Genomic DNA, 12,989 nt, shown 5'->3' with positions numbered 1-12,989 from the left:
ATGAACAGCTAGCTCACAGCACATGCTGGTTGGCATCAGTACATCTACAAGCCTAGTTGCATTCAGTGAAGGGAAAGTTAAAAAAGAATTACCAGAATCATAGAATCGTAGGACTGGAAGGGACCTGGAGACGTCTTCTGGTCCAGTCTCCTGCACTCATGGAAGGAATAAATATTATCTAGACCATCCTGATAGGTGTTTGTCTAACCTGCTCTTTAAAATCTCCAATGATGGAGTTTCTACAACCTCCCTGGGCAATTTTTTCAGTTCTTAACCACCCTGACAGGAAGTTTTTCCTAATGTCCAACGTAAACCTCCCTTGCTGCAATTTAAGCCCATTGCTTCTTGTCCTGTCTTCAGAGGTTAAAGAAAACAATTTTTCTCCCTCCTCCTTGTAATAACGTTTTATGTACTTGACAACTGTTATCATGTCCCCCCTCAGTCTTCTTTTCCACAGACTAAATAAACCCAATTTTTTCAGTCTTCCTTCATAGGTCATGTTTTCTAGACCTTTAATCAGTTTTTTGCTCTTCTTCCGACTTTCTCCAAATACTCCACATCTTTCTTGAAATGTGACCCGAGTTGACTCATATTTAGCCTGTGATCCACTGTGACCCCCAGATCTCTTTCTGCAGTACTCCTTTCTAGGCTGTCATTTCCCATGGGTGCAACCGATGTTCCTTCCTTAGTGGAGTTCTTTGCATTTGTCCTTATTGAATTTCATCCTATTTACTTCAGACTATTTCTCTAGTTTTTCCAGATCATTTTGAATTTTAATCCTATCCTCCAAAGTACTAGCAATCCCTCCCAGCTTGGTATCATCCTCAAACTTTATAAGTGTACTCTCTATGCCATTATCTAAATCATTGAACAGAAACAGACCGAGAACTGATCCCTGCGGGACCCCACTTGATATGCCCTTCCAGCTTGACTGTGAACCAGTGATAACTACCCTCTGGAAATGTTTTTCCAATCTGTTATGCACACACTTTTTAGTAGCTCCATCTAGATTGTATTTTCCTAGTTTGTTAATTAGAAGGTCATGTGAGACAGTATCTAAAGCCTTACTAAAGTCAAGATATACCACACCTACTGTTTCCCCCCAATCCACAAGGCTTATTACCCTGTCAAAAGAAGCTATTAGGTTGGTTAGATATGATTTGTTCTTGACAAATCCATGCTGACTGTTACTTATCACCTTATTACCTTCTAGGTGTCTGCAAATTGATTGCTTAATTATTTGCTCCATTACCTTTCCGGGTATCATATTGCCTCTATATAAATCCATGGTATATCCACATCTTGAATACTGCGTGCAGATGTGGTCGCCCCATCTTAAAAAAGATATACTGAAATTGGAAAAGGTTCAGAAAAGGGCAACAAAAATTATTAGGGTATGGAACAGCTTCCGTATGAGGAGAGATTATTAAGATTGGGACTTTCAGCTTGGAAAATAGACAACTAGGGGGTATATATAGAGGTGTATAAACTGATGAGCGGTGTGGAGAAAATTAATAAGGAAGTATTATTTACGGTTTCTCATAACACAATCACTACGGGGTTACCGAATGAAATTAATAGACAGCAGGTTTAAAACAAACAAAAGGAAGTGTTTCTTCACACACCCCACAGTCAACCTATAGAACTCTTTGCCAGAGGATGTTGTGAAGGCCAAGATTATAACAGGGTTCAAAAAAGCAATAAATTCACGGAGGATAGGTCCATCAATGGCAATTAGCCAGGATGGGCAGAGGTGGTGTACCTAGCCTCTGTTTGCCAGAAGCTGGGAATGGGCATCAGGGGATGATTTTCGGTTCTGTTCATTCCCTCTGGGGCACTTGGCATTGGCCACTGTCAGAAGACAGGATACTGGGCTAGACGGATCTTTGGTCTGACCCAGTATGGCCGCTCTTATGATCTTAGGTACTGAAGTTAAGGGGACTGGTCTGTAATTCCCTGAGTTATCGTTATTCCCCTTTTATATAGATTGGCACGATATTTTCCCTCTCCTATCTTACTGGACTTTTTGAAGATACTTTCTAATAGCTCAGATATCTCCTCAGTCAGCTCCTTGAGTATTTTAATGTGTATTTCATCAGGCCCTGCTGATTTGAAAACATCTAACGTGTCTAAGTAATTTTTAACTTGTTCTTTCCCTATTTGAGCCTCTGATCCTACCTCATTTTCACTGGCATTCATTAAGTTATACATCAAATCACTACTAACCTTTTTGGTGAAAACTGAAACAAAAAAGTCATTTAGAACTTCTGCCATTTCCACATTTTCTGTTATTGTTTCCACCCCCCGCCCCCCCTTCCCTCATTGAGTAATGGGCCTACCCTGTCCTTGGTCTTCCTCTTGCTTCTAATGTATTTGTAGAATGTTTTCTTGTTACCCTTTACGTCTATAGCTAGTTTAATCTCATTTTGTGCCTTAGCCTTTCTTTCCATCTTTCCTTTGCACCAGGTTAGTTTTCAGTGGTGCCTTTAATATTGTCTCCTTGAGAAACTGCCAGGTCTCCTGAACTCCTTTATCCCTTAGATTTTCTTTCCATGTGACCTTACCCATGAGTTCTTGAAGTTTGTTATAAAGTATAATTTTTGAAGTCCATTTTCCTTATTGTGATGTTTTCATTCCCTCCTTTCTTTAGAATCATGAAACCTATCATTTCATGATCACTTTCACCCAAATTGCCTTCCACCTTTATAGTCCCCACCAATTCCCCCCGTTGGTCAGAATCAAGTCTAAAATGGCTGTGCCCCAGGTTATTTCCTCTACTTTCTGAAACAAAAAGTTGTCTCCAATACAGTTCATGAATTTATGGGACATTTTGTGTTTTGCAGTATTACTTTTCCAACAGATGAGTGGGTAAAGTCCCCCATTACTATCAGGTCTTCTGTTTGGGCTATTTCTGTTATTTGTTCTAGAAATATCTCAACCACTTCTTCCTGATTTGGTGGTCTGTAGTAGACCCCCCTACCATGACATCACTCCTTTCCCCCCCTTTTAATCTTTATCCAGAGACGTTCAACTGGTCTGCCTCTCACTTCCTTCTGGATCTTAAAACAAGTGAATTCTTAATGTACAATGCAGCACCACTTCCTTTCCCTACCCCGCCCCACCCTTCACCTCGTTCCTGAATAAGCTGTACCCCTCCACCAGTATTCCAGACATGAGACTTATCCCACCAAGTCTCAGTGACACCATGTGACAGGATCCCTAGGGTACAACTGGAACTGGGGTACCGATGTACCCACTTAATCCTCCAGTCTGGTCTGTCTCTCACAATGCTTTGCTAGTGACAAGCAACAAATCCCTCCATGCACTGTTATCACTCAGTACAACAACACACAGAGCCCCACATCCAGCTAAATTGCATGAATGCTCCCTGAACCACTCACAAATCACACATAGGCACCAGCAAATCTCCCAAGCCCCCATCCTTGCACCCAGAACTGTACCATCTTGCCCTGGTCAGAAGCCTGACCAGTATAAGTTTATTATCCAGTCTGACCCTTCCTCGATGTGGAGAGTACACACACTAGCCTTTGCAAACTTAAATGAGAATTCCCAAGCACTTGAAGCAAAACACTGTTTTAGGTAAAATATAAAACAGGTTTATTAACTACAGAAAGATAGATTTTAAGTGATTATAAGTGGTAGGCACAAAAGGTCAGATATAGTTCCAAAGAAAATAAAGGCGAAGTGCGCAGTCTAAATCTTAAACCTTATTAAGCTAGGCAGTATTTCAATCAAGCAGTTTTCCTCACTCCAGTGGATGTTACAGATAGGTTATAGTTCTTAATACATAGGCTGCCCCTTTAAGCCTGGGACCAGTCTCCTCAGTTCAAGTCTTTGTCTTCCCAGCATTCTTGTTGCTTCCAGCACAGGTGAGGGACGAGAAAGGCAAAAGCATGATGCCACTGTCACCTATTTTATATACTCAGTCCATTTGCCTGGAAAACACTAGCCCCAACATGTCCTGGTGGGCTTTGCTGAGTCACAGAGATGAATAATGCCCCACTGTGTGTTGCGTGCACAGCCCTCTTACAGCATTGTAAATCCCTCCTGCTGATTAATAGTCATTTAACACCTCCTGGGAGTGAGTTACCTCCTTTGTTGTCACTGGAGAACTAGCAGAGGAGACACTAAAACTTACAACATATTTCATAGATTCATAGATTCATAGATATTTAGGTCAGAAGGGACCATTATGATCATCTAGTCCGACCTCCTGCACAACGCAGGCCACAGAATTTCACCCACCACACCTAAAAAAGACCTCACACCTATATCTGTGCTATTGAAGTCCCCAAATTGTAGTTTGAAGACCTCAAGGAGCAGAGAATCCTCCAGCAAGTGACCCGTGCCCCATGCTACAGAGGAAGGCGAAAAACCTCCAGGGCCTTCCAATCTGCCCTGGAGGAAAATTCCTTCCCGACCCCAAATATGGCGATCAGCTAAACCCTGAGCATATGGGCAAGATTCATCAGCCAGATACTACAGAAAATTCTTTCCCGGGTAACTTGGATCTTACCCCATCTAAAAACCCATCACAGGCCATTGGGCCTATTTACCATGAATATTTAATTACCAAAACCATGTTATCCCATCATACCATCTCCTCCATAAACTTATCGAGTTTAATCTTAAAGCAAGATAGATCTTTTGCCCCCACTACTTCCCTCGGAAGGCTATTCCAAAACTTCACTCCTCTGATGGTTAGAAACCTTCGTCTAATTTCTAATCTAAATTTCCTAGTGGCCAGTTTATATCCATTTGTTCTTGTGTCCACATTGGTATTGAGTTTAAATAATTCCTCTCCCTCTCTGGTATTTGTCCCTCTGATATATTTATAGAGAGCAATCATATCTCCCCTCAACCTTCTTTTAGTTAGGCTAAACAAGCCAAGCTCCCTGAGTCTCCTTTCATAAGACAAGTTTTCCATTCCTCGGATCATCCTAGTAGCCCTTCTCTGTACCTGTTCCAGTTTGAATTCATCCTTCTTAAACATGGGAGACCAGAACTGCACACAGTATTCCAGGTGAGGTCTCACCAGTGCCTTATATAACGGTACTAAAACCTCCTTATCCCTACTGGAAATACCTCTCCTGATGCATCCCAAGACGACATTAGCTTTTTTCACAGCCATATCACATTGGCAGCTCATAGTCAACCTATGATCAACCAATACTCCAAGGTCCTTTTCCTCCTCCGTTACTTCTAGTTGATGCGTCCCTAGCTTATAACTAAAATTCTTGTTATTAATCCCTAAATGCATGACCTTACACTTCTCACTATTAAATTTCATCCTATTCCTATTACTCCAGTTTACAAGGTCATCCAGATCCTCCTGTAGGGTATCCCTGTCCTTCTCTAAATTAGCAATACCTCCCAGCTTTGTATCATCTGCAAACTTTATTAGCACACTCCCACTTTTTGTGCCCAGGTCAGTAATAAAAAGATTAAATAAGATTGGTCCCAAAACTGATCCTTGAGGAACTCCACTGGTAACCTCCCTCCAACTTGACAGTTCACCTTTCAGTAGGACCCGTTGTAGTCTCCCCTTTAACCAATTCCCTATCCACCTTTCAATTTTCCTATTGATGCCCATCTTATCCAATTTAACTAATAATTCCCCATGTGGCACAGTATCAAACGCCTTACTAAAATCTAAATAAATTAGATCCACTGCGTTTCCTTTATCTAAAAAATCTGTTACTCTCTCAAAGAAGGAAATCAGGTTGGTTTGGCACGATCTACCTTTTGTAAAACCATGTTGTATTTTGTCCCATTTACCATTGACTTCAATGTCCTTAACTACCTTCTCCTTCAAAATTTTTTCCAAGACCTTGCATACTACAGATGTCAAACTAACAGGCCTATAATTACTTGGATCACTTTTTTTCCCTTTCTTAAAAATAGGAACTATGTTAGCAATTCTCCAATCATACGGTACAACCCCTGAATTTACAGATTCATTAAAAATTCTTGCTAATGGGCTTGCAATTTCTTGTGCCAATTCTTTTAATATTCTTGGATGAAGATTATCTGGGCCCCCCGATTTAGCCCCATTAAGCTGTTTGAGTTTCGCTTCTACCTCAGATATGGTGATGTCTACCTCCATATCCTCATTCCCATTTATCATGCTACCATTATCCCTAAGATCCTCTTTAGTCTTATTAAAGACTGAGGCAAAGTATTTGTTTAGATATTGGGCCATGCCTAGATTATCCTTGACCTCCACTCCATCCTCAGTTTTTAGCGGTCCCACTTCTTCTTTCTTTGTTTTCTTCCTATTTATATGACTATAGAACCTTTTACTATTGGTTTTAATTCCCTTTGCAAGGTCCAACTCTACTTGACTTTTAGCCTGTCTCACTTTATCCCTACATATTCTGACCTCAATAAGGTAGCTTTCCTTACTGATCCCTCCCTTCTTCCACTCCCTATATGCTTTCTGCTTTTTCTTAATTACCTCTCTAAGATGCTTGCTCATCCAGCTTGGTCTACAACTCCTGCCTATGAATTTTTTCCCCTTTCTTGGGATGCAGGCTTCCGATAGCTTCTGCAGCTTTAATTTAAAATAATCCCAGGCCTCCTCTACCTTTAAACCCATAAATTCTTCAGTCCAATCCACTTCCCTAACTAATTTCCTTAATTTTTGAAAGTCAGCCCTTTTGAAATCAAAAACCCTAGTTGCAGATTTATTTTTGTTAATCCTTCCATTCAGTTTGAACTGAATTAGCTCATGATCACTTGAGCCAAGATTATCCCCTACAACCATTTCCTCTATGAGATCCTCATTACTCGCCAAGACCAAATCTAAAATGGCATCCCCTCTAGTCGGTTCAGCAACTACTTGTTGAAGGAATCCATCAGCTATCGCATCTAGGAAAATCTGAGCCCTATTATTATTACTAGCACTCATCCTCCAGTCTATATCTGGGAAGTTAAAGTCTCCCATGATCACACAGTTTCCATTAGTATTTACTTTATTAAAAACATTAAAAAGGGCTCTATCCATATCCAAATTAGATCCCGGCGGTCTATAGCACACCCCAAGCACTATCCCAGGGGAGGCTCTAATAGTTTTCTTCCCCAATTTAATTATTGCCCAGACAGACTCAGTCATATCCATTTCATCGCTTCTTATTTCAGTGTAATACAGCAAAATCATATAACTTTACACACACTAATGATATACATATTTTGACAGAAAAATGGGTTTCAGCAGATCATGACCTTTCATATGCTATCTTACATGGCATGCTTTGTATGAAATATATCATAATTATATGACGGGGTCAATATGGGTATTTTGGGGTGTTGCTTTGAGTTGGAGTGCCACACACCTATTAAGTCATAATTCAGTTTATGTACTAATACTTCCAGTTCTTCCTGTTTATTCCCCATACGCTTTGCATTTATGTATAGACATCTTTGCATCTGTCACCATAAACCCAAAATGGTCAGATATCAGTGCCTTTTCAAAAATATTTTCTTAGTTCTGAATGCAGTGAAGTTTTTTAGAATTGTTTTCAGGTTCTTAGATTTGAAACTTTGCAAGGCTGTTATGTTGCATATATACCACTGGAATATCCCCTATACCAGAGTGAGCTTCCCATAGCTGGCTACCCCAGCATTAGGAACATTTTGTACCAGCAGAGCAGCAGAAAGGAGCCACAATGTTGCCGAGGATCAGTCTTGTGTTGCCAACAGTTTAGTTTTGAAAAGTAAAGAAGAATTGGGGGGAGGGGGGGCTGTTCTTAGTTTTTGTATATTTTAAAAAATTAAATGCCTAGGCCTTTTGGGATAGGTGTAAAGAAAGGAATCCCCTTTTCCTTCCTAACTATACACCCTGTTTCTATTGCTTATGTGGTGTTTTTCATCTATGAGTGAAAGAGAGAAATCCATAGAAATCTCCTTGGCTCTACCAATGCTCTATAATCACCAGCTGGTGGGGATTGATGTAAGTGGAAGTTTCTGGAGATAAATTGGACAATCATTAAAAAACAAATGTGTTTGTTTAATGTGAAATCAGACTGTCCTAGGAGTTGTTAAATTTACAGACACAACCTCAGTCAAAATTGGGATTAGAACAGATCAGGTGGGAGCAATTCTTAGACAAACCCAAACTCCTTTAATTTTAAGAAGGAACCAATCCCTGCACTCAGTTAATTAAGAAAACAAGGTTTCACTACTTGGTAAATTTTAAATAGTTGTTTTGTGGCAAACTAATCCTTTTTGTACCAAAAGGCATTTTGACCATATAGTATGACAAATTACATTATATAAATCTACAAATTAAAATACAGTTACTGGGAAATCACTAAAATATGTTTTTACTATATATTACTGTATTTCTATGTCTGTGGTTGTTGAGAGGGCTCTGGATAAGTGGGTCTAACATACCAGGGATGAGGGAGGTATGGTGTACCGTGAAATTGCAGGGACGAGTAATATTTCTACAAATCACTACCCACACTATCTAATGGATCTTTTCCCTCTCTGATTCTATGTATGATTCTATAAGCCTTACCCATAATAATGAAGAGTCCAGATTTGCAAGCAAGATAAGATTACTTTATTTTTTAAAAAAGGCAAAATGTCACATTTTAGATCAAAGAAAAACCTGGAGCAAGGATTTTTTTAAATTAAAAATGTCGTTGTTAAGGCTGTTTTATTTAACATTTGTGTTATTTCCCATCATACCAGGCACTGTCTTAAGTAAACGTCTCTTTTTCTTTCTCTTTTTCCCTAGAATGAGGTTTCCATGTTGAAAAATGAGGTGGCACAGCTGAAACAGTTATTGTTAACACATAAAGACTGTCCAATAACAGCCATGCAGAAAGAGTCGCAAGGATATATAAGTAAGTAACTGGTGTATTTCCATGGTCTGCAATCATTCATAAGAACAGCAATCAAAGGTACCAGTCCCTTCCTCTAGCCATTCAGTACCACTCTTTCTGAACATCACAGAATTAAGGTTTTAAATGAAATACCTGGGGGGTGAGCAGATAAATGTAAAGGAGCACTCTGAAGACTGTTATGTACTCTAATCCTGCAATTGATTGCTTGAAGGCAACCTACTGCATTTGCCAAGAGACTGACTTCTGCTGGATTGGGACTGTATGTTTTAATGATTATAAATTTGCCAAATAAACTTATGTATTTACCAAGCACCAACCAAAAATGGCATGGTGTGGTTCAAGCATAAAATAAAACTAGTCTCTACTCCATGGTGCTTGAAGCAATGGCACTGCGCCTGCAATGAGATGCACACAGATAGACACTCGTTCTCCTGCAGAGGAGCCCCAGTGAACTCAGTGCTCCATTCTGACAAATGTATGACAGGCAACAATGCTGGTGGGTCCAGTAAAATACCTCAGAGTGGATCCTTAACATGTACTTTGGTAAATGGTGTAATGGTGGAACCCAAAAGAGTCTAATCACAGAAAGAAAAACTAAGCAGGAATAAATTACAAACATTTTCCTCCAATGAAAATAATACCGTACTCCGAACTTGGTATGTCTGAGGTACGCAATTTCTTCTTCAATCTCTTCTTTAATATTCATCCGTCATTAAAAAAAAAAAGTTAATGAAGATACTGGAGCTAACTAGAGAGAGAAACAATCGAAGTGGACATACTGCACGTGTAGGAACAGGTGTTCTGCTTTGCTGAGTTTCTGCTCAGCATGGCTTAGGGAGATAGCTATAACTCCCTGCTTCTCTGCCTGGCTCCAGAATAGGTTAGAGCAGCCTGAGAGCTGTTCTAATATATGCCAGATGGCAATACTTCCCTAAAGCAAAAAACAGCCAGAGTTCAGTGTGCTCCAGCCATATCCCCAACATACATGCACACACACCCTCCTCACCCCACTCACCCCCGCACTGGTGTCTCCAGGAAGAGTTGCACATATGCCAGCTATGCCAGCTCTATGCCCTCTGGGAGTTTCTTTACATTAGGAGAATCATCAATATGGGAAATAGGGCCCGATTCCATCCTCGCTGCACCAAAGTGAATAAGGCCTAGTATTAGTATTAGTCCTAAGGACAATGGGATTTCATTCTTTACTACTAAGTCTTGCTTATATTAATGTTTCTGTGCTGCATTGCATTTTAATGCATATTTCAATCCCTTCTGCTGCAATAAATAAAGCATTTAAGCACCCAGTTACCAACTCTCGTAATTTTAATCACAAGTCTTGTGGTATTTGGCCTTTAAGAAAAAGTCCCAGCTCCTAGAGTCAGGTTATTACATGACTCTCATTTTTAAAAGGGAGTAAGTTTCTAGCCCTCAAAAGCTTGAAAATGTGAACCTTAAAGGCTCTAAAAACCTCAAAGGCAAACAAACAAACAAAAAACCCTCCATATCTGCTATTGTTAAAATCTCATGATTTTGAATTATTGGAGTTGGCAGGACTGCCTCCTTGGTGGTCCATCTTCTATTTAACAGTACTGTAATACATCACAGGCGTTCAACATGTACACATCATTTTAGTTTGTGTGTTCTTTTTTTCCCAGGTCCTGAGAGTAGTCCTCCTGCAAGCCCCGTCCCAGCTTGCTCACAACAGCAAGTCATCCAGCATAATACCATTACAACTTCCTCTTCCGTCAGCGATGTCGTAGGAAGCTCCACTCTCAGTCAGCTTGCCAGTCATAGAACAGACATGAACCCAATTCTTTAAAACGGATTGGTCAGAAACTGCTATGGGAGAGTGGTAGCATAATCAAATGTCCTTGTGTTAAGGACATTTTCAACACTAACTCAGCCCTGGAAGACTCCTCAGTCCTTGGAAGACTCTGGCTTTCATTTTTATAGTTATTAAAATATGCCTTTTATACTTAGTTACAAAAAGGGAGTTATGCAATTAATATGCTATCAGCTTGGGAAATGCTTTGGTGCTTTCTCCAATTTTTTGGTACCAGTTACTTGTTTATAAACTGAAATGTTTCTGTACATAGTTGTGTTTCCTTCTTACCAGTCTAGCCCGAGGCCTCAGAATCATGGAGTTTTGTTAAACGGCAGCTTGTTAGCCAAAGTCATACATAGCTAACTAGGAATAATTAGGCTATATAGATATGCAGGGAGTCTGGTAATAGCACATGAGAGAGTGAGTTAGCTTTACAATATCATCAGAACCCCACTCTGTATTCAGAGAAAAGAGTGGTTATATAATACATGGATATCAGAACAAATTCTAATCCCAGGTAATATGCCCTCTTGTCTTGCTTTCCTCTTTCATTTCCCTATTGTCCCTCTTCTAGTTAAGCTCTCTCTTTTGTCCTTCAATTGTCCTTGCATCTTCCCTCTCTAAACTCTGTGGCTCTGTCTCCTTCAAGCTTCCTCCTGTCTTCGCCTTCCAAGTCTCTCTTCTCCTTTTTTCTTCTGAGAATACTAATGAAGAAGAAAAGACTTCATACCCAACTTATATTCCCCTCCCCCTCCCTGTGGAAAAAAACTGTTGGCATGGTCACTGCTTTCAATAGCCCTTCACCCACAGCTGGGCTGCACTGAACTTTTGCTTTTTAAAAAAGAAATATGCAGGAGTTTAATGCTCCTGATTTAGTGTTTTAATAAACAGTGAAAGTAGTTTAGCCACAGGTGATGCACGATTGAAAGCCAGCTGTGCTGGTGCTAGGGAGAAGGAGCCTTGCAAGCTTCTGTTGTAAATGTCCATGGCAGAGTACAAGGATAGCAAATCACACCTGTTTATTACAACTGTTTTTTACACTGTCAATTGTTAATGTAGAAAAGCCATGTAGTATATAATAATTCAGAAAGGTTCTATTCACTAAACCAGTGACATTGTTCCATCATCAACTGCTAATAGCCTAAGATTTATATTTCATTTATAGCCCATTAAATCAGTTTGACCAGTGAGGAATAGGTTATTGTTAACTACCAGGAAAAGACCAGTTCTTCACAGCTGATTTTTTAAACATATGTGGGACAGATCCTTAGCTGGCATAGATCAGTGTAGCTCCGTTCACAAAAGTGATGCTATTATCCTAATTTAACTAGCGGAGGATCAGTCCCAGTATGACATTAAAAGCACTTTTCAGCTGCTGTATACTACAAGAATGCTGTAAATTCTGCTATATGCTGTGGATGAAATTCACCCTATGCAGAAGGTCAACAAAAGGCCGAGGCACTTCTTGTATCCTAATTAAGCCCAATTTTGAATGCTTAGGCCTGGTAGGCCTTGTACTGGCCCTCTGCACAGAGGTGGCTTTCACCCTTAGATAGTACCAGTCACATATGGGAAATCAAGCATCAAAAGCACAGTAGATAACAGCCAGTTAGTTATATTATTTTCAGTATGTTTAGACCTGATTCTGCTCCCACTGAAATCAGTGGCAAAAATCCCATTGACTTCAATGGGAGCAGGACCAGGCTCTTACTCTGTTGTGATAAATGTTTGTGACTGCATTTTTTTAAAAAAACAAATGCTAATTAACATTACTCCTGGCAAATACTCTACTGCTAAACACTCTTCATTCTCAAGCTGAGTTGTTTTCCTCAAAGGTCATTTCATTGTTTTTAGAGGAATAATAGTTTTTTAAAGGGTGGTTTTTATTTAAAGAAACAACAACCAAACAAATGAAGGCCTCTCCATCCCGCTTCCCTCTCCCCCCTACCCCCCCGCACCATGAAGCAATGTAGTGATTAGAGCCCATTTTGAAAGGGAAAGCAATCGCTAAGGATCTTGAATCATCATTTCTGATTTAGTTTTTATCTTGGTAACTCAGTTAACTTTTTATCCATATTCTTAAACAACTCTCTTTCCATTTATGCAAATATTTTTGGAAGAAGAATTTTGAGTGTACAGTATAAATCATGACTTGATTATATAGTCTAAGAACCAAAACAATTAAGAAAAAAAACAAATATAAAGGATTTTCTATTATATTTTAGCAAACATATACTTTTAAATATTGAATCTGTAATTCATTTTAAATATTGAATCTGTAATTCATTTTT

The 12,989-nt window shown here is 39.6% G+C and overlaps 1 protein-coding gene across 2 annotated transcripts in view; it reads left to right on the top strand.

The window, feature by feature from the left end:
* Positions 1-12,484, top strand: part of CREB5 (cAMP responsive element binding protein 5) — a gene marked incomplete at its 5' end in the record, with an annotated part of 353,505 nt that extends 341,021 nt beyond the window's left edge. For both annotated transcript variants that reach the window (XM_084620345.1, XM_084620346.1), the window contains 2 exons: positions 8,765-8,873; positions 10,529-12,484. In XM_084620345.1, coding sequence (XP_084476471.1) covers positions 8,765-8,873; positions 10,529-10,692 — 273 coding nt within the window. In that variant the 3' untranslated portion in view covers positions 10,693-12,484. The remainder of the gene's footprint in view (positions 1-8,764; positions 8,874-10,528) is intronic.
* Between the last annotated feature and the right edge of the window lie 505 nt (positions 12,485-12,989).

Source organism: Lepidochelys olivacea (genome assembly GCF_965140295.1).
Source record: "Lepidochelys olivacea isolate rLepOli2 genome assembly, chromosome: 2".
In the NCBI taxonomy this organism is placed as follows: domain Eukaryota; kingdom Metazoa; phylum Chordata; order Testudines; family Cheloniidae; genus Lepidochelys; species Lepidochelys olivacea.
The sequence above is the reverse complement of the archived record's forward strand: the minus strand, read 5'-3'. Positions and strand labels throughout refer to the sequence as shown.